This window comes from Stenella coeruleoalba, assembly GCF_951394435.1.
Source record: "Stenella coeruleoalba genome assembly, chromosome: 10".
Lineage (NCBI taxonomy): Eukaryota > Metazoa > Chordata > Mammalia > Artiodactyla > Delphinidae > Stenella > Stenella coeruleoalba.
The window spans coordinates 77,916,189-77,938,316 of record NC_137156.1 but is presented as its reverse complement, the minus strand read 5'-3'; the positions used below and the strand labels follow the sequence as shown (position 1 = coordinate 77,938,316).

Below are 22,128 nucleotides of genomic sequence, written 5' to 3'. Positions count from 1 at the left end.
AAGTTCACTCAAAAATAAGAAGCTGACTTAGATAAATAGATTGTTTGCTCAGTCTTCTCTAATTTTGACACATGATCCCACAGTGTACACACACACACACACGCACACACACACACGCACACACACGTGCCCCCAACAGCCCTTCTCTCCAACAATTCTTATACTTGAATAGTTCTGTTCTTCTACTTCTCAAAAGTCATGATTATAGGTACCTGATTATAGGTAAAATGACTGAGAAATGCATTGCAAAGCTTACTTCAAGAAAAACTAGGACAGTTGACCCTTGAACAACACTGGTTTGAATGGCACAGGCCCACTTGTATGTGGATTTTTTTCAGTAGTAAATAATGACAGTCCTACGTGGTCAGAGATTGGTTGAATCCACAGATACAGAACTGAAGATAAGGAAGAACCACAGATACAAGGGATAATATAAAGTTATATGTGAATTTTTAACTGTGCAGGGGTCAGTGCCCCTAAGCCCCGTGTTGTTCAAGAGTTAACAAAATATTTCAAATGTTAAGGGAAAACAGAACTCTGACAGGGAAATGCTACCAATATATCGAAGTAGCTAAAAGCAGATTTTAAATATTCTTTATTGTTCAGATTTTCTTATTTCAGAATATGGTCCTATGAAAGAAACTAGAGATATCATCATCATTTCGGTTTGATACAACTGAAGTTATTTGATAGAAAGGGTAAAATGTGAGTCCTTATTGCTTATTTCTCTAGAAGGGTGGCCTTCCATCTCTGAGGAGAGAAAAGGGAAGCTGCATCTCTGTTTCCATTAAGCCAGATCATGATGGTCATGATTTGAATCTCTAGGCATTGGTGGAAAATGTCATCCCATGGCTTCTAACCACAGCTGAAGATAGTCAGCCTCTCGAGGGCAAGCCCAGGCTGGACCCCATGGCCTTCTCCAGGGGTCCATGAGGACACGTCATAGCGCCACCACCCACAGCTGGGCAGGTTGTTCAGAACCCTCCCAGCAGCCCTGAATATGAGCTTTGGGTCCTACCTAAGAGACGGACCACACTTCTACCAGCTCTTTAGAGTTGGTTTGTTGCTCATCTAGTCATCCTGACCTTCTATGTGGAAGAAAACTTAGAAAGCGTCTAATCCAAAGCTTGCCAAGTCTAGAAACCCCTCTGCACTACTCTTTCCTTGACAGGTTGTCTCTTAGTCTCTACTTAAACACTTCCAGGCACAAGGAATCCACGCTTCACTGTTGCCCATTTCAGGTCAGGATGATTCTGAATTATAGAACTAAAAACACTGCTTCTTGATATATGCGCACTGAAAACCTTGGGTTTCTCATTTCTCAAAGTGCACTTTCTCTCTCTCTGCCTGAGACAGACATGTGAAAAGTATTTTTGAAACAACGTCTTTTCCCAGATTGTCAAAGTTGTCAATATCTTAATGATAATAAAATGTCAGACCAGGGAAACCTTAGCAATACAGTGGGTGGCCTGGTATGAAATAGACAAGTATTAGACAAGGAGTCAGAATTCTTAACTCTGCCAGTAATTTGCTGAGTGACCTTGGGCAAGTCAGATGACCTTCCTGAGCCTCGGTATCCTCCTTTGTAAAACAGGAACTTTGAATACCCACGACTTTCCAATACTAACATCCTAAGAAATGTGATTTTCTGTATTCGCTTCATATATGCATTTAATCGACACTGCCTCCCTAACACCTAGAGCAAGGCCTGGGACGGGTGTTCAATAAATATTTATTGATTAGCTGACATTTATTAAGAAACCCATACAGGCTGAAAATTTTAAGAGTACCACAGGAAAACTATGGGGAGACTACGAGGAAGCAAAAGATACAATCCCCTGATCGGGGATTTCAGTCTGGTTGGGTCTGCGCAACATGCACACAAGAAAAATGACTTCAAATATTTCCCAGTGTACAAAGAACATAAGGAAGAGTTATGAGAGCATAAGTAGAAGGGCATGAACCTCCACTGAGGAGTCATAAGGGAAGTAGCCTGGAGAGTATTTCAGAAGGGGTAGGGATGTTGGGAGAGAACATGAGCAAAAGTAAAATTGGGGGGAAAGTAGGGTAGGCAGTAGAAACAGTGAATGTTTGGTTTGGGCCAGCATGGATTATAAAGGAGACAAGCTATAAGGTTGGAGAGATAGTTGGGAGGTTCTAAAATCCCGTGAAGTTTAGAACTTTGTTCACTAGGTCACGCATTCTGAACAGGAGACTTACAGCTCCCAAAGATGGTGGAAATTGGTTCTTGAGCGGGGGGCGGGGGGGGGGGGGCAGCGGAGGAGGGTGTGCAACAAAAAAAATCTTCCTCTTGTTGTGTATATGTATAAAGCACAGGTCTATATACAGTACATAAGCAGATATGCAGTATATTGGTGGTATTAAAGTTTCATGGGGAAGGCAGTTGGGGGATCTGGTGGTGGTAGGAAATAAAAGCTTGAGAAACACCCCTCTAAACTCTAGAAAGATATCAAAGAGTGCCCCATGCCCCTAAGTAGGGATTAGACCTAAGAGTAAGCCAGGAAAGAGGTTTTAGTGTTCAGAGCACCAAGAGAAGACGAGATGTACCGCATGTATTCATGCAACAAAAGGCTCATAAGGTGGACGGCATTCTGTGTCTTAAATCTAGCCCCATCCATAAATCCGAAGCAGAAGACTTTGAGAAAAGACCCAACCATATCCTCTCTGCACAGAGACCCAACCTTAGTAGAATTAATCCTGGAAGGAATGACTCTGACATCCGTAGAAAGGATGAGACATGCACACATTTGTACCTTTCATCCGTGTGAGAGAGAGAGCAGATGAGAATTTTTTAATCCAGTGCTCCAGGGATGGATCCTTTGATATAAATGGGAGCTACCCTTTTTCAGCAGTCCCCAAAATGAATGAGTCTAATTTTTAACATGTATCCATTGTTAGGATTGTAATTTACACTTCTTACGCTATCCGGAGATATCCACTTATGATTTTCACAGATATGCATGCTGGACTTGTTTTTAGGTAGTTTTTAAAGGACCCTCTAAAGTAATAATTTGTTATTATCCATCAGCAGCTTCAGGAGTGCTACAGGAAAATTCCCCCTTTTTATGTATAATGCTTGGAATTGTCTCTCTGGTTATTAATATGTTATTAATAGCCAAATGATTTATTAATAACATTAGTAATACACTATTATTTTGCTAAGAGCAGAAATACCGAGCATGTTTCTTCAGCCTTTTAAAAGTAGATCATGATGCTATGTCACAGGAAGGAAATGTTTCTATGAGTGCAGTGCAGCCGTCCAGCCAAAATGTCATATTTTACAAATACAATATGTTTTGATTAATATAAGTACTTTTTTTAAGTTTTGATGTTTAAAACGAAGCTCATTCCTAATTTGGGTGCCCACCAACCGCTAAAATGTTTAAAGTTGCTTTTGCATACATTTGTATGTTATTCATTCCTAGCTACTTTTAATTCACTCAGAATTGACGTTTTAACTTTCCAGGCTGCCATCTCGAAAGATCTCCTAATTCCTTGATCAATATTCAGTGTGTGTATCATTTAATGATCACATTTGCTTATATAGGCTTACACATGTCTCAGTGGAAATCGCCAACGGTTTTGTTCCATAGCAGTGTTTAAGACTGAGAACCACCAGGGACTGAATTCAAAGGCAGATTCCCCAGTTAAACAGAGAAACATGGAAGGAAAAGTTCCATTTTCCCTTCCACTTAATAGTCAGCTTTAGCTAATCTTCTCTTGAGTGTTCCCACGAGAGCGCCCTTTCCTCCCAAGTAGGGAAGTGTAATTGGCTTTCCCCAACTGTGAAGTGTAAAGGATGAACCTGTGAGACACCTGTTTCCCTTAAGGAAGAGAATGCCAGGTTGGCAATTTTGCATTCTAGGTTTTTCCATCCACCAGCCGGGGCTATATTCCCATCATGAAAGGGTAGCTCATTTCTAGAGAGAGACAGGTGTCCAGACTATTTCTAGAGTCCAAATTTCGGGTGTATCAGGAGACTTGCCCCCCTGAGCAAGCCCAGAGGCAGCTCCAGCCTTTGCAAGAGCTGTGTTAGTCAAATACAGCTTGCCCGGGGCAGAGCCGCTTTGGCAAAACTTGCTCTTCTGCAAGATCCAAAAAGAAAACCTCTACTTCTTTGCCAAAATGCTGTCAACTCCACTTAAACAGGAAGGCTCCTCTCAGATGCAGAGTTAGGCTGGGCTCCACTGTGCCAGTGACTTTGGCTGGATGGAACACCCTTGAAATGCCACTACAGAATCACGAGGTGCCAGCTGGTTGAGCAGTATATGATACAGTCCCTCCAGAGAGATGTGGTTGATGCTCTCTGAGGTTTTTGTTTTGCTTTATTTTCTCTCTTTACCCATAAAGCCATCCATCTCTCTTTCATCACATCAGTTGATCGATCTTTGTTCAAAACACAAAACCTGATACGAGGTCACAATCTTTAACCGTTTATAATTTTTAACTTACATTTTAACTTTTTACAGAAAATACAAAACTTGATTAATATTCACAAGCTGAACACATCCATGTAACAATCCCACAGATCAGGAAACAGAACATCACCATCACCCCCCAGAAGCCCTTGTCACCCTTTCTCACAGTCTCTGTCTCACTTTCAAGGGTAATTACTTGTAACAGAAGACCTCATTTTAAATCCACTGTGGTCAAAGAATTCACTATATGAGCTGAAGTTGGGATTCTTTTCTTTTCCTTTTTTTGAGTGTAAACCTTTCTCTACTTTAATTGGACTTAGTTCGGGAGGGGATGTTTCCATTTTCTTTCTTTAATCTATAAAATTATGCAAAGCTATTCATTCTTTTTGATACAATTCCTTCATCTTCGCCATCAACTCTGGTGCTCCATTGCACGTACACCTGTCTTCAGAAGTAGCGGTTGGAAAGAATTCCATTTCTGTCCATTACCATTATGTATACGTTCAATTGGGTAAATTTCCTGCTGCACCTCGTATCTACTCTCTGACTTAAGAAATGTGCTTCCGTCAAAACTAATTTGTAAATAAAAGAAAAAATCAAAGTGTTCCACCCTTTCTATCAGTCCCAGCTACTTCACTGCAGCCCTAGCCACAGCAACGCCAAGAATTCCATGAACTTCAAGTTCTTTGTATGAGACAAGGTCTAGACCCTTGTGGCAATGGATTTGGAAACTGAAGGCCCCTCACAAAGGCATCGAAATAACACGATCATTGTATACAGGCGTCCATGAGTGTCCACGCTTTTCAGTCGCTCTGTGGTTAATTTTTTTTCCATTAACTTTTATCATTTCTCTCTGAACCCTGAGCCACACCACAGCTCCCCATCCGTAAGCTGCTTTCTGAAACGTGTCGCTTAAGTTTTCGTTGTCGTCTTGCTGTGGACTTAGCCAATTTATTTACAACTGTTGTGTGCTTCTGCCACATCTGCATTGTCACTGTGATGGTATCTTTTTCTTTCTGTCTGTTTCTTCCACAGGAGTTTAACCAGTAATCTACCCAATGTGAACCTACCCAATGTGAACCTTCCCAAAGTACCAAATCTACCAGTTAACATCCCTCTAGGCATCCCACAAATGCCTACTTTTTCGGCACCGTCATGGATGGCTGCTATATATGATGCTGAGTGTGTATTCAGTTCACATTAGATCTAATTTCAATTGAAGTGATCTTGGCATGGATATGTATTGTTTATTTCTCTACATCCTATATAACGGAGATGGAGATGGATAATTAGACATCTTTTGCTGATCATACAGAGACAGTATTGTTTATTTCTGGCATGCAGCGTGTTTGTAAGACGTTTGCTATAGATACAGCACTAACAAATTGTCTTACGCCCACTGAACGTTTGAGGACTATGTTTCACTTCCTGAATTCCTTTGCCAAAGGCTTCTTCCCATATATTTATTTTATTTTATTTTTAATGCAGGTGACATGACTTTAGGAGTCAGTCATCCAAAAATAGTCCAGGAAACCTCTTTGCTGGGCCAGCCGGTCATTTCTGGCTTGATCCAAATCAAAGAGGAAAGCACACCTACCTAGAAGCTGGTTTGGGCTTTTTTTTTCTTAATAAAAAATTCCTATAGACTGTTTAAACCATGTTTCTAGTGTCAGCAAATGGCAGGATATAGTAACAGTATGTTCAGGGCTAAATGAAAATTTCTGAATGGATCAAGCCTTGGTAACATAAATGTTATGTAAGGGTACATTCCAAGGTCATAATACAATTTGGAGCATCGAGATCTAGGTAGCAAGAAGATGTCTAAATTTGCGAATGCACTGCAGTTAAATTTGGCGGTAGCCGTATCATCTGTGGTCTCAGTGTAGGGCCGCTCTCTACCCTCATCCATACAAATGCCAGCGATGCCTGGGGTTTGTTTTCCTTGGAGGTCAGGTCACCCCTTAAAGCCAGCAGTTTGGAGGGTGGAGGTTGAGAAGCCATTTCTTCCAGCTTAGGAAATGAATCCTCTCTCCTTCTTTCCTTCTCAAATAGAAGATCCAGCACCCCGAAATCCTACCTCAGGGAAATTAAATTAGAACCACATGCATGATTTAATATGTGAAAGAAGGTTTAGCAATTCTATACCCTCCTTTGATCCTTTTCTTAGACCACAGCTAATTATAGGCCAGATAAGCTTTTTCTTGAAAGAATAAATTGGCACATTTTCAAAGGGAAGTGTTATTATCAAAGGAATAAAAAATGATCTGAAACTGGCAGTGATGTTTTGAAATCTCAAAATCACATTTGTCAAGATGGCCCTCCACGTTTTTATTTCTGCAGTAACCCAGGTAGAGAACAGAACTTGAAAAGGACTGCTCTACTCGGCTTCTCCACAGCTACCTAATATTTTTCAAAACCCGTATTTGCTCACAAGTTCACAATGAAATCGTCTGGTCAGTCTGATTTTCTTTTAAAGACAAATAAAAACCTCCAAAATTTGTATCTGGAAAAAAAAACCCTTCAAAAACAAGCCCATAAATCATATTCATGCTAAGATGACTGTATGAAAAGTTAGATTAGGTAGTATCTGTTAAAAATGAACAAATAAATATCCAGAAGCTTCTCTTACCTCCTTCTGTGCATGCTCTGTGACATTGTTTCTGAAAAGATATGAATCAAGACATTGTAAGAAAGCAGATAATGGTCTCCATTCAATTAATTAAGACATGAGTGGGAACACATTTTGGTAACTGATCAACAATCAAAATAATCTTGGTGCTATTGCCTTAACATTAACAGTTTATCTTAAAAATAAAAAGAAAATATTCTTTTCCTCATGTCAAAACTTAATAATAAGCTCTTCAAAGAAAAAGAAAAAAAAAACCCTAGAAGAATTTTTTGAAACTCTGAAACCAGATGGGTGTCAAAATGTTGTTGTAATAAATACCAATTATTGCATTCATATGTACTTAATGATTTAAAACATACAACCATGCAGTTCCAAAACGGGGTTTCGGCTAGGCAAAGTTGGGGTTTCTTTTCCCAGGCATAGGATGGGATGGGGGGAAGGCTGAACTTTTACGGAGAAACAGTGCATTCCCCCACTTTTGAACAGTGCCTACGACCGTATCTGAAAAGAAGGCGTAGATTCTCAATCACCCACCAGGAAATGCCTGATTCTATATCTTTTCATATTTTCAGTTTTCTCCTCTGCCATCTTTCATTTTAAGGACGTGTTTCCATGTTACCTGCTCCTTCGTGTCAGATACATCTACGTACTGACCTCAGACTGGTCTGTCCTTGAAAGCGTTACCCTGTTGGTCCAGGCCGTGGGCTCCCTCCCGGCATGTTGGGAGTCTTCTCCTACCCCCATCCCCCCGCAGTAGCTGTGTATGCCTTTATGCACTAGCTATATTTCTCTCTCTGAAGCATTAATTCAATGCAGCTGGCATCTGTCACAATAGAAACACCCACTCTCATCTGTTTCTATAGACGATGTCGGAACAAGTGGTAATGCATGGTATGTTGGACGTTTTATAAATTGCCGTGTTAGCATTAGTGGTATGCGAGGAAGGGGGTGGGAGGTGGCCACCCCACAGAGCTGCCGATGGGATTCTTACAAAAGAGAAAGCCAGCCAGGGAAGGGCAAGAGGGTGAGAGGTGGAGCATCTCCTGTACGTGGGCTTTCCGTCGATGCCCCGGGTAAAAGTTTCTTAGACATCATTGTACAGAAAGGAATCAAGACCAATTTCTCCATCTGTACAGAGGACTGGGTAAGATGGTGCAACGGTACAAGAGCTCAGGTCTTGAGCCCTAAAGCTTTGCAAATATCCCTTGTCCACTCACGTCCCCCCACAACCCACCTTGTCCTGGGGCTGCCTATGCAACGGGCTGGTCTGTGCAAATTGGACTGATAACCAAACTGAACGAGAATCTTGGATTCAAGGTATCCAGGTGGACTCGGCTTGACGTGAGTCACCCCAATTTCCTTCCAGCCCTTCAAGAGAGAAAGCGGGTCCTCGCTCACCACTTTGTTAGCACTGTCCTTTTACAAATGAAAGTCTCGTGCAGTATCCAAGAGGTCTCCGCTCCGGAGGGCAGCCGGGGAAATGCATGAAACCCTGAATTCTAATAACTGCATGTTGCCATGTAGTTATTATCTGTTGAGACCTACTTCTCCCTCTGGTTCGTGGCCTTCATCTGAATCATCACATGTGTTAATGTGGTTATTAAAAGAAGGCTGATTTTTACCATACCTTCTTCCAGTTATGGGGCAGCACCTTCCTCAGACTTCTCACTGGTCTGGAATAATTGGCCGAACAAAGCCCACGAAGTCACGTATGGTAAAACTCAAAATCTGCCGGTGGAGATCGCCCCCACCTCCACCGCCAACATGCGTCGTTTTGTATGTTGAAGCCACTGTTTGCCTTAAGCCTTCTAGCCCCCAACTGTTCTTGTGTCAGCTTTTGCAGAACCCCAGGCCGGTGGGTGACTCTTGTTTTCAAATTTTTATCCTGCCAGTAACGGATCAGGCACTTCCGAAGATCTGTTCTGGAAACTTGATGCCCTTCAGACCTTCATTCGGGACTTGCACTGGCCTGAAGAAGAGTTTGGAAAGCACCTGGAACAACGGCTAAAGCTGATGGCAAGTGACATGATTGAATCTTGTGTCAAAAGGTGAGCATAGGTGGCCGGACAGGTTTCTGCACCCCTTCCCCGCTGGGCACTGACTTGGGGAAAGGTGAGGGCTCCCACTCTTACAGTTGGCCGTAATTTGGAGTGTTTTGGAGAAGGTGGTTGTCAAATTCAGCTGGAGTGGTGACCACCTCACTGTAGCTTCTATTCACCTTCCCCACGTCTGTCCCAGACCCAGCAAAAGATGGCACAGAATATGGCTGCCAGTTTTTTCATTTAGCTCCATGAGGAAAGTGTCCTTCTTGTCTCTGTATCCCCAATACCCGTAAGTGTCTGGCACAAAATATTTAGTTAATACCTATTTGTTAACTATCTGAGTGTATGCATGGGTGGATAGCTGGCTGGAAGAAAGAGAAGCACCTACAGTTCTTGCGCCAGCGTATTCAGTACAGGTAGCAGGCATCTCTTGACTTTCCAGCAATGTGGGCAGGACCTCCACGACATCATTCACTCTGTATATATGAACTGAGCATGTACCATTTGCCAACCATGAGTTGTCTTGCCTAAAATCTAACTAGATAGCAACAAAGGGGCATGACACATTAAATCTGCATTTTGATTTCCTACACATGGCCTGGGTTGTCACCGTGGCATATAGGACTGAGGTGGGAATGCTGCATCTGACCTTTCTAAGTAGACTTTCCTGAGAAAGAAGAAGAAAATGAGGACAGTACACATCCACTCAACAAAAATTGTTGGGGCTTCTCCTGTATGCCAGGCGCAGTGCTAAGTTCTTGGCACACCAGGAAGGATGGGAGATCGCATCCCTTCCCTCATGGAGTATCTGTTTCTGGATATCAGAGGCAGAAATGAAATCCGTCTGATTTGACATCATTATCATCACCCTGTCTATCCCCAGACACACATCCAAGTTCCCTTTCCAGTTCATAACGGTTCCATTATTTTTCCTCGTTCAAAAACACCCAGAATCCCCCAAGCAGCACAGACGACTCTGGGTCTCCAGATGTTGTATAGTTTAGTTGATGGATCAGTTGTGTGTGATGGGGGCTGGGTTTGGCTGAGAGTGAACTGAGTTCATTATTTTGTATCTTGGAAGAAGAAAAGAGAAGTAATAGCATCAAAACTGGAAACCAAAAGGGCAAAAGCCCTGCACAGCCCCAGGTAGGGGAGCATCTCGGCAGGAATTGGTAAAGGAGCCACGTGCTGTGGCGAATCTGGGCAGGTGTCCGATGGCAGTTCTGGAAACTTAAAATCCTGGTGATTCAGATGTTGTGTTTTGCTCTTTTCTTCCCAGTTTTAGAAGCAAAGGCAGGCCTATTTCTCAAACCAAAGGTCAAAATCTTTCCTTAGGGTTTTGAATTCCACCATTTCCTACCTGGTCTGTATCAGTTTTAGGAAAAGTAAGCCTTTCCCTGTGGCCAAACCATCCCACCAAAAACTTCTTGCAGGGCAGTTTGCCTGTGGTGAAAAGTTCTCCCTTCATCTGTACTAGCGGCTACAATGCAGTAGAAAGAACCCTTACTAGCTTCTGATCTGTGTACGCAATCGTACAGAAAGACATGTATGCCCTTCTCTGAAAAGCCAGGCTTCTGAGTAGGGAGGAAGAAATAAGGAGATGCTGGGAGGAAAAGGGAAGACATAGGGATGTGAAAGGTCGATAGTGACTCTGTTTTCTCCCTTACCACGTGCCTTGGTGTGCAGGGGCTTAGCTCCCTGACCAGGGATCGAACCCACCGTGCCCTCGGCAGTGAGAGCTCGGAGTCCTAACCATTGGACCACCAGGGAATTCCCCTGACCACATGTCTTTATGGACCAGCCACCTCCAAGAGTGTGAGCTACTGAAAGGCACGGAGTGTATCTTGTTCATTTTGATCTCCTCTCCCTCCCCGGGGCCCCGCCTCATGCCTGGCACATAGTGGCTGTTAAGTAACCTTTTGTGAACAGAAGTTGGTCAGCGGCACGTGTACACCTGGCACTGGACACATAAATACCCCCATGTCCCTTTCAGTGGAGGCCCCAGACAAAAGCAGATCAGGGCAAACATAGGGGCACATGTCATCCCCAGACCTCCAGATTCAGAAGGTAAAATATGAAGAAGTCCTTGGAGGTTGTAAGACATAGAATCTACATTAGTAGAGCCTGGAACATTTGCTTTCCTCTTCGGGACAGAATAAAAGGACCTTGTTCTAGAAGGGCGAGGACATTATTGCATAGATGGAAATATGCAACGCCCAAAAGTCAGTCAGGCACTCATTTCCAAGTTTCTCAGCAATTGGAATCGTTCATTTGATGGACTCGACGGTGCCGCTTCTCTGGTCTGTGTCAGGTCCTGCGCTCCACACAAAATAAGGCACCCTGACTGCCCTCAGAGAGTCAGTGGATTAAGCGACCTCTCCATTCTTGGCTTTTCCTTCCCACGGAGGCCTATCAGTCATATTAATTTTGCATTCAGCTTCCTCTTCTCACAGCCGCACACTCCAAGGGCTATGAACAGCTCTCCTGTGAAAACAGAAGACGATTGCTTCATTGTAAGGGAGTGATTTAGCATTTCCATTTCTCAGATTGGGCCGGAACTGGCACACAAACCTCAGAAGATCAGCACAGGGACCTGTCCAAGTCAGGCCCCATCAGGCCCCCTTTTCACAAAACCAGAAAGTGATGTATTTTCAACGTAGCTTAAAATGATCATCATGATTAGAAAGCTTCTTCAGTGCACCGAGTCTTTGGAAGCCAAGATCATTTATCTTTAACATGATCATATAATATATAGGAGTGTTTTAAGAGGCTTTTTTTTTTTTTTAAGTTTTTTTTTTTAAGAACTGGGCTTCCAACCTTAGAAATTATACTTGGCTTCCCTGCCTGCACCCAGGGTGTGTTAGCAAGCTGGCATCCTTTCCTGAGCTAACTAGCTGTGTGGTCCTCCCTATGCACTGTTAGAAAACTGCTACAAATACCTCTTAAAGCAGTGCTTTCCTGGTGGCTGCATGATCTCCAGAACCTGACTGTGAACAATGCTGAAAAGATGCACTGGTCGAAAGGAGCTTTAATAAAACCACTTACTAACCAGGTGCTTTTCTTTAAAGACGTGTCATGATGTGACCCACTTCTCTGAAACCTTTTAAAATCTAACTGGTCCCCTTTACGATGCTGATATCAAGGATTAAATCTTACCCCTGTATTACCAGCTGTCCATGTCGGACTAGGGTTTTCCTGTGTGCAGTTAGCACATTGATGGGAGCATAATTTGGCCTGTGTCAAAATTATGTCACCTTACGTTTCCACCGTTGTACGATTCTTGAAGTGGTAAGTATATTATGATATTTTTACTTATAAAAATAACATATTCTTATTACAAAATAATACATTGACATTGCAAAAACACACAGACAAACATAGTGGAAGCCCCCGGGACCACTCCTCCTAATTTCACTCTCCTCCCCAAAGGGAGCTATCTTATTTTTGTAGTCTTTAAAGCAATATAATAAGCTTGTTGGATTTTTTTTTTTTACGTCACTCTCTTTCAAAACCAGAAAGGAAAAAAAAAAACCAAACAAAACAATAAGTGTAATTTAAGATATTTCCCCCCATGAAGTTTTTGAAGTTTAGAAGCTGTTTTGGGGGGAGGGGTTTTGCTGTTTTTTTAATGAAGTGATTCAAGGTAGTCGGTTGCCAATATGAGAGAACTTATATATGCTATAATGCTATAATTGGGTTTTTGTTCATTCATTCATTCTCGTGCAATTAGGGTTCTCCATAGCATGTCAACTATAGACAGAAATACGCCAAGCTACAGGTGTTCCATGAACTGCAGAGAAAGGAAGGGTTTTACATGGCTGTCTCTGTGAATAGGCCTTCCTTAGCTGGGAAAGTCATTTTCAAAAGAACACATGTGAAGTCATTGTCGATTGAAACTGATTACAGCCTTCAATTTTCTTTTTCACTGACCTCTCGGAAAATGTCTCCTCCACCTGCTGCCATCTGGATGCTGAATTGGTCTTTTCCTACTTTGTTTTAATAGAACCAGGATTGCATTTGAAGTTAAGCTGCAAAAAACCAGTCGATCAACAGATTTTCGAGTCCCACAGTCAATATGCACCATGTTTAATGTTATGGTTGATGCCAAAGCTCAATCAACAAAACTTTGCAGCATGGAAATGGGCCAAGAGGTAAAAAAAAAAAAAAAAAAAAAAAAAAAAAAAATTACGGATTTTCCACCCCTCCATTGATCATGTAGAAGAAAACTTCACAAATTCCTTCCATCTACACTAGTCTGCTAGTTTCAGAAATATACTCTAACATTTGTGGATTAAGCCACAGATGAATGTTTGGTATCTATTTGTTAAGTAAATTTCTAAGGCATGTGCTGATGACTATGCCAGTCACTTGGAAGTGATTCTTGGCTGGGGTTGGGGTGACCGTAAAGTTCCCTTAAGTCAGATGAAGTTTGATGACCTTATTTATTAGGCTGGCATCTCCAACAGATCTGTTGGCCAGAATGCAAGTCATTTTCACACTGGAAGTGCATTTTATCACTTTGAACATCTGGACAGCAGGAGAGAGCTCTTCCTAGTATCATGCAACTTCCAGGATGTATAATGTTAGATCACCCTGCTACTCAGTCCCCAGCCAGCAGGCTTTGAATTTCCAAGAAATCACAGGCTCTCCATTTTCCTTAGATTGAGTTGATTGTGAATCTTCCCTGACCAAAAGTTTAGTCCTTTGCTAAGTTTCCAATTCCAAAGTGGTATTTAAAATGTAAAGGAGAAAGAAACAGCAACTTGGGCTTGATTAAAGACTATCATGATCATTTTTCTCCGATGGCCTTAAGCCAGCTAGATATTCATATACCAATTTAGAATTAATTCAGAAACATTTCTGGCAACTCTCATGTTGTTGCCAATTGGCATAAATTGCTCCTAAATCAGATCTTACGATACCAGCCTTATATGCTCAGAATTTTTACTAAATTATATTTGCTCCTTATTCGTTATTTATTTTCTCTCTCAGCACCTTCCATTTTTAAATGTGGGTTGGTGGTATTCTCTTCCTGGCAAGGTCATCTCTAACCTTCTTTCCCCTCCAAATCAGCTTCCTCAACCATCCCTGTTAGCTGCTGCCCCTGATGGATTTTCTCTTTGGGTACCTTGCCCCAGGGGCTGTGTTCTAAGCCCTGGGGTCAAATGCAAGGTGCCAGTGGTTCTCTTTCCTGGCTCCATTTGCTGCATGAGAATGATCTAGAGCAGTAGTTCTCAAATTTCAGGGTCTATCAGACTTATCCAGAGAGCTTCTTAAAACCCAGATTGTTGGGTCCCACCCCGCGAGTTTCTGATAGGTCTGGGGTGTGGTCCAAGAATTTGCATTTCTGACAAATTCCCCAGTGATGCTGGTGCTCCTGGCTGGTCTGGAGACCACATTTTGAGAACCACTGGCCTGGAGCCCCAGTATCCAAAAAGAGTTAAGGAGAAGAGCTGAGGTACAAAGGACAGCCTCCTGAGGAAGGCTTGGGTTGGGTGTCTAGACCCTGGGTCTCTTGCCCTGGCTGTGCTGCAGACTGGACCTGATCAAGTCACTTGGCTCTTCAAACCTCAGTTTCCTCATCTGTAAAATGATGGCACTATTCTAGTTTCACTCAGGCTGTTTTTAGCTATAGACTCAATTCTTCAAACCTTACCAAGAAGGCCAGCATATGAAATGAATAAAATTAGAGCTGTTCTGAAATGGGGGGCAGGAATTCAAGGAAGAGGGGCCCCAGAGCCCAAGCTACCATATTCGTCTTCACACTGCCCCCCCAGGCACCCCCCCCCCACTTCTCTGGGGGACTCGGAACAATCTCATAGGCTTCACAGAGCCCACTGTAAAAACCCTGTTTTTAGTGATCTCTAAAGTTCATTAAAATCCCTTTGAATTCAAACTTTTCAGGGTCCCATCCCTTTAAAATTGTTTTCCCTTTGAGCTTCCTTTTTAAACACTGAGATATAATTCACATACCATAAAATTCACCGTTTTAAACACTATGATTCAGTCATTTTTAGTATGTTCACAGAGTTGTGCAACCGTCACCACAGTCGGTTGTAGGACGTTTTCATCACCCTGAAAAGAAACTCAGACCCATTAATAATAATTCCCCAACCCTCCCTCCCTAGCCCTAGGTAACCACCACTCTCCTAGCTGTCTCTAAGGATTTGCCTATGCTAAGCATTTCATATCAGTGGGATCTCATGTGTAGCCTTTGGTGTCTGGTTTCCTTCACATGGCATAATGTTTTCAAGATTCATCCATGTTGTTGCATGTATTAGTACTTCCTTTTTTAGCTAACTGGTATTCTATTACATGGATAGACTACATTTTGTTTATCGCTTCATCAGTTGATGGACATGTGAGTTTCTTCTACTTTTTAGCTGCCTTGAACATTCCTGTACAAGTGTTCATGGGGACCTAGCAGTGCAATTGGATATATACCTAAGAGTGAAATTATGGGGTCATACGGTAACTCTGTGTTCAACTTTTGAGGAACAGCCAAATTTTTTGCAAAGTGGCTGCACCATTCTACGTTCCCGTCAGCAATGTGTGAGAAATCCTATTTCTCCACAACTTAGCCAAAGCTTCTTATTATCTATCTTTTTTGGTATCACCATCCTAGTGTGTGTAAAATGGTATCTCATAAAAAAAAAAGAAAAAAAAATGGTATCTCATTATGGTTTTGATTTGCAGTGATATTGGCCATCTTTTCATGGGTTTATTGACCACTTGCATGTCTTTGAACAAATGTCTATTCATTCAAATCTTTTGCTCATTTTTAAGATTGGATTGTTCTTTGTTGTTTAGTTATAAGGGTTCTTTATATATTTTGGATACTAGACCATTATCATATGTATGATTTGCACCTATCTTCTTGCCTTCTGTGGGTTGGTTTTTGTTTTTCACCTTCTTGGTAGTATTCTTTAAAGCATAAAAGTTTAAGTTTTAAGTTTTTTTAAGTTTTAAGCTGTTTCTCCTCACAGCTGCTTGACATGTCCATTTTCACCGAGTTTCACAAGGATGACACCATTCAGGGTAGGGAAGCGTTGTTACACAGGGATTGGCCTCCTTTCCCCCTTGGCGACTTTTACAGTCCCTCTTCAGATTGACTCAATGGTGGCCGCAATTATAGAACTCCTACATGCCTGGACAGATGGCTAAACAGTCTCTTCAAACAAGCTTAGTCACTCTGATCTTTTCTCTTTGAACTGGAGTTTGGGGAGAGTAATAGGAGTTGGGTGGAGGAGTGGAGGGGGGTGTTGTCAGAAACCCTACTGAAAATCTGATGAAGTGTATGAGGCCATTTCCCAGAAAAAAAAAAAAAAAAAAAAAATATATATATATATATACTTTCATACAGTTTCACTATACAATCTCTTATCAGGCCAAACTATAGACCGTGGTTGGAGGTATATACTAAGAAATAACAAGTTGATTTTGTCACAGTGGACCCTGTCTCTCATCTTTACCACTGATTACTTCTGTGGTAGAGTAGAATGCCCTTGGCTTACCCTTGAAGTCTTGGTTTTCTAGACTAACTTGTCCAGTGGCTTAATAACTACATCGCATGGACTCTACCCCTTAGCTACCAAACTATGTGACCTCGAGCAAGTCACTTACCCTCATAACCTTGCTGTCATTTGTCAAATGAGAGATAATAGCATGTAACACACACCCTTTGAGAGGCATGCAGCTTGTCAAAATTGGGGATAAAGCTTCCTAATTTCTGGATGTAAGATTAGAAAGTTGTCTTGGATATTCCCAAATAGTAACATTTTTGAGGCTAAACTACTTCTTTCTGGACATTGTTCTATGTGATATAATAGAAAAGACTTCATGTATTTACCCCTAAATGATTCAAGGTGTTTTGTTGGGTTTTTTTGTTTTTTTTTAATGAAAACAATAACTGAGACTCATAAATGTTTCCCAGTTTCCCAGAACTAGTGCATAGACGTCCAGGCTAAATGATCTTTGTTAAGGGCCCATCCAATACTGTATTCTATCTAGTCTATGATTCTTATCCGAAGCCTGTCAGTTTCCCAAGCCATGCTAGAGAGACCTGCTATGCCATTTCTCCTTAATGTAACTGAATCAGAGACACCTAAGTGACCAGCTTGTGAGAAATGAGGCCTTTTCTGACCTTAGAATGCCAAGTGACTGAACAGTGAGAATGAAGCCAGACATCGTTGTCTGTAAATATATACTTCCTTGAAGGACCTTGCTCTGTGGCTGTGACCTTGACTAGAACTTTATCGGGAAGTCTCATGCAAATGGTCTCTCAATTTTTCTCACTTTGTGGAATGGAGATATTCATCTCCAAAGTAAAACTGAATTGTTAAAGTGAGATTGGCCAAGGGTGGCTGGAAACATCATGATATTGGGAGAAGTCCAGTGTTTTTATGTAGTTTTCATTTTGTGAATATTGGATAGCAAACTCATATTACAGATCTAGTTACTAATACCTGCTTCCACCTGGATTCCAACTCCCTTCAGGTATTTTGGACTAGATACCGACCAGGTGATACAATATTCTCCAATTTTAAGATCACTTCCTGAATTTCATCACTGGGATAAAGTCTCATTTAAAGGCAGCTGTTGAAACATTTGTTAACCATACTTTTCCATCTTAAATATTTATTTTTTCATTAAAATTTGTGAAGCACCAATAGAGAGGAAATTGTGTATTAAATAGTTTCTCACTTGGTCTAGTGTGTTTTCATCTCACTTCCAAGGTCAGATGGTCTTAACAGAAAGACAACATACACACAATCTGTTCCATGACAAGGCAAAATATGCAGCACAGGAAGTCAAGTGGAATAATTTTCACGAAGTGATTGTGAATTTGCTGCAACTTAGCTCATCAGAAGCAAAAGTAAACTCTCCAAACTTTCCACACCATTGAAGATTAGTAGTTCCCTTGCCATCGTCATCGTCATGATCTAGTGCCCCAGAATATAACTTTAGGAATATTGTTGTTGTTATTAGGGTCAAGTCAATCTAAGAAGGCCAACAGAGAGGACTGGAAAATGCAAAAACAGGAAGGATCCCTTTCTGTACCCATATGAGGATGCAGATAGAACTGGATAGTTCAACTGACTGCAAAAAATTTTGTGACAAGATAGTTTAGTTAGGGGGATGGTAATTAAAAGATGCCCCAGTAGTATTTGTATCCCTTCATGGAGCTTCACATCTGCATGGAGCAATGTCTCTCCCAAGAAAGAGCAGAGCGAAGGCAAAGTACTTACTGTTTCTCCAGAAAAGCAAGTCAATCAAATAAGTCTCCGGAGAATCTGGTGAAAGGAATTCATGTATTTTGTAATTACTTGAATAGGAATGGGGACTGCTTTGATACGTACCCCTTTGCCACGTGATAAGCAGGGTAGATTTTCCCCTGCCCTACTATATATCCCAAAGTAGTTCTATTTAATTCAAATTATAGTTTACATACGATCAAGTGTATATATTTTACGTGAGTTTAGAGAAACGTATACACACATGTAACCACCATGCTAATCAATTAGTAATTGTAGGAGTAATTCAGCCAGATAGCACTTCTGAGTCTCTAAACCATGTTTCCATGCGTGGTTTCATGACTTTGTTAGGTGAATATGATTTCTACACTCACAACAGGGATAATTCTAGCCCCATTGAGGAGATAAGGAAATAGACCAATGGAGATGAACATGCTCAAGTTTCCTCTAGAAGTAACAGACAGAATAGTCCTAGCAAACACTTTGTTTTCATAAGTAGAAATTAAGAAAAGTGGAGAGGAGTGGAGGTCATAATATTCACCTGGAGAGAAAGGGAGAGACAGTGGGACTACCTGGAGAGTAGTGGGGACCATATTTGGCATGGGAATATTGAAGATAGGAAGAGGTTCCCATAAACCACCACGTCTCCCTATACTTTAGTTTGGATTCCTTAGAGAATGAAAAGGTTTGAGGTTCCCCCACTTCTGCAGAGAAGGCCTTTTTGTCTTTGGAGAAAGAATGACATTGTTAACTCTTCAGAACAAGAGCCTCAGTCTTTCTTGGTGCAGAATGATTGCTCTTGGCTTTGCCATTTCAGCCAAGTGTTTCGAGAGATTGTTTCTTTTCTCAATGATGTTCTTTGCTTGGTTAGAAGCTCCTCCTTTCATATTTCATATTATTTTGCCTGCAACTAGCTTTCCGGAGTTAGTTAATCCTTGTAGTTAATTTAATATAGGTGGATCATTTCTAGCAATTGCAAAGAAAATCTAGCGGCGTGAGGCAGTCTCATGAGAAGGGAAAGTAAGCATGTGATTCTGGATCTTATCTCAAGACCTAAAAATGAATTTGGAGCCCCATCAATACTCCTGAAATTCTTTTGCTCTGACATCTTTCTTTGTGTTTCTAGCACAGAATTCTGCAGACAGTTTTTGCATTTACTTTGAGGTTTATCGCTCTGACTGGTAAATCCTTTCACAAAGCTAGCAGTAGAACCAACATGTGTCCTGATTTATCAGGACTACACAACATGGGCCATTCACTTTATTATTTTCCTCTAATCAACTAAAAGGAAAAACTAAAATGAGATGACTCATCTCTCCCTACCCTTATCTTCTCCATTATGACCTTGAACAAATAATAATATTTGAATTGCAGTTATAGTTGACAAAATGTTTTCACATGTAGACAGACCCTCAATTCCATCTTCAAAATAGATTTATGAGTCTGAGAGCAGGACTGGCAGGAAAGGACTTAGCCCTGGTTTTTTTAAATAATAATAATAATAACAATAGTATAATGATAATAATAATAATTGAACAGACCTGCTAAATATCTTCATACAGAGTTTGCCTCATTCCCTTTCCAAAATCAGTAATTTGTACTGGCTTCGCCCCTCCTCACTGGTCCGGGGTAGTAGTAGTATTACCTGTCTTTTGTTTTTTGTTTTTACAGATGAGGAAACTGAGCTATATTTTCTTAGACATCATGACTTCCCAACTTTGCACTGGAACTTTACCTAGGTCTTCCAGTTATAATCCAAATTCACCTATGACTTTAAGTGAATTAACCTAATTCACATCCCTTTGGTCACTTTCAATAATTCTGACTGCCAGTTATCAGAATATCAAACCACATTACTATGGCTTATTATTTCTGTATGTTTTCATAACTTTTTGGATGGTTTGTTTAATTTTTATTTTTCTCATGTGTCCTTTTGTCCTAATTTTTATTTGCACTGTTCCTTTTTCTTTTCTATTCCTAATTAATCATCCTTCTGAAAGTTTGCTAAAGAGTGGGTAAGTGCATTTTCCTTTCCAAATATCAATGTTTGCCTTGTTATTTTTTATCAAGGAAATATGGAATAATTCAAATGCATAGTAAAATGAGCTAATAAATATCAAGGAGCTGGCACACAGCATCTCTTGTTGAAATCGCTTTTCCTTTTTTCCTGGCATTTATAGCAGATTTTTGTTGGTGTGGGGTTGGCTTTTGCATTACTATTTAAGTTTAAGTGACAGCGGCAGTTCGAGAAATTGAAAAACTTAGCAGCCGTCTCAGGAGAGGCTCTAAACCTGGGTCTGCTTCTCCACAAATGAAGAAACTAAGTAGCTGCCACAAGGGTTCATAAAGAGACTCTTTCCCTCACACTGAGTCAACACTTGGAGGTAGAACCCGGGAGCTCTGAGGCACTAACCCAAAGGACCTGATGGTTTGAGAACAGTTTTTGCAAAATCAGTCAGTGTCTTGGTCAGATTCCCTTTGGAATCTGTGGCTCCCTAAGTCACATCACCCAGCAGTTTCCCAAAGAGAATTTTCAGCCTCTCTATTAAATCACTGTGGTATCTTGCTTTGTAAGACCCAGATCAGCACACTGCCAGACCAGCCCTTAAGCCATCCATGCATGCTGTTTGTAAATGTGTGTGTGTGTCTACACGTATCAAAGCCAGCAAAAGCTTTGGGTGAGGAACAATGCGCCTGTTAATTGTTTTGAGAGCTTCTGATCTTTCTCCATCAAACACCTGGAGTCAGAATCTTACAGCTGCTTCTGGGACTGTGGAAATAGACTGGGTCCCATGGCCAGGTTTTACTAATAAATTGCGTTGTCTAAAAATTGCCGACGGATGCAACGCCATCACCTCCCAAACATGCTAATATTTGTCTTTCTGTGTTCCTCAGCATCAATACCATTCAAAAATAGATGAACTAATTGAAGAAACTGTTAAAGAAATGATAACACTCTTGGTTGCAAAGGTAACCTTCAGCTTCAGGTGAAATGTTTCATTGTGAACATTGCTCTGTTATGTCTGCATTTCCAGTAAAATATGACACGTTAAAAAGTTGCGCTGGGCACTTGCATTTCTCAGGAAATAAGATCGTACGTCACCCAGCCGCAGCTCCGAATGATTTTTCTGATGATTGCGAGCGTGTGAAAATGAATTGATGAAGCGCCATTTGTTACCTTAATAAGAATTTGTCCCTAAATGTTGCACTAGGTTATGCAGGAGATATTTGTTTTGTTTTTCAGCCCCGACAAAGTTAGATTTTTAAGAAAGAAAGTTAAACGGTAATAAGGAATTCTGCCATCATGAAAACCCCCTTTCCGCTAGTTTCACATGCAGTGAGAGTCATAATAAAACATAAAAGTCAGATAAAGCTATTTCAGTCACCCTCATGAATTATAGAATTTTAACTAAGTAATGCTGAATGGGAAGACATTTATATTTGCCAGTGCTAAACTTCTGTTTCCCCCAAATTACTGATAAAATACAAATAAAAATAGATTGGATTAAATGTAGTGCTAATATGTAACGTAAAAACTGCTTTGCACAGTTTTGGATTTTGAAAAGTGCATTTAATATTATCGCATGCTATACACAACTCAATAATATTTTGTCACTTTGCACTTCTGTAACACTCTATATTTGCAATCACATAATAATGAAGAGAAAGCCGAATAAGTCAGATATTTCTATGTAAAGGCAGTCTATTCCTTTCCCCAAAGACGGGAACCAAATAATAGAACTTAAAAATGATCGAGGGCTCAT

The 22,128-nt window shown here is 41.0% G+C and overlaps 1 protein-coding gene across 12 annotated transcripts in view; it reads left to right on the top strand.

The window, feature by feature from the left end:
• The window catches only part of CADPS (calcium dependent secretion activator), a 796,875-nt gene that overhangs the window by 705,392 nt on the left and 69,355 nt on the right, over nucleotides 1-22,128 (top strand). For 6 of the 12 annotated variants that reach the window (XM_079933010.1, XM_079933009.1, XM_079933007.1 and 3 more), the window contains 4 exons: nucleotides 5,475-5,621; nucleotides 8,961-9,116; nucleotides 13,114-13,261; nucleotides 21,260-21,334. In XM_079933010.1, the coding sequence (XP_079789136.1) occupies nucleotides 5,475-5,621; nucleotides 8,961-9,116; nucleotides 13,114-13,261; nucleotides 21,260-21,334 (526 nt within the window). Of the gene's footprint in view, nucleotides 1-5,474; nucleotides 5,622-8,960; nucleotides 9,117-13,113; nucleotides 13,262-21,259; nucleotides 21,335-22,128 lie in introns of those variants that run through there. The other 6 variants (XM_079933008.1, XM_079933006.1, XR_013830018.1 and 3 more) reach the window with 5 other exon arrangements.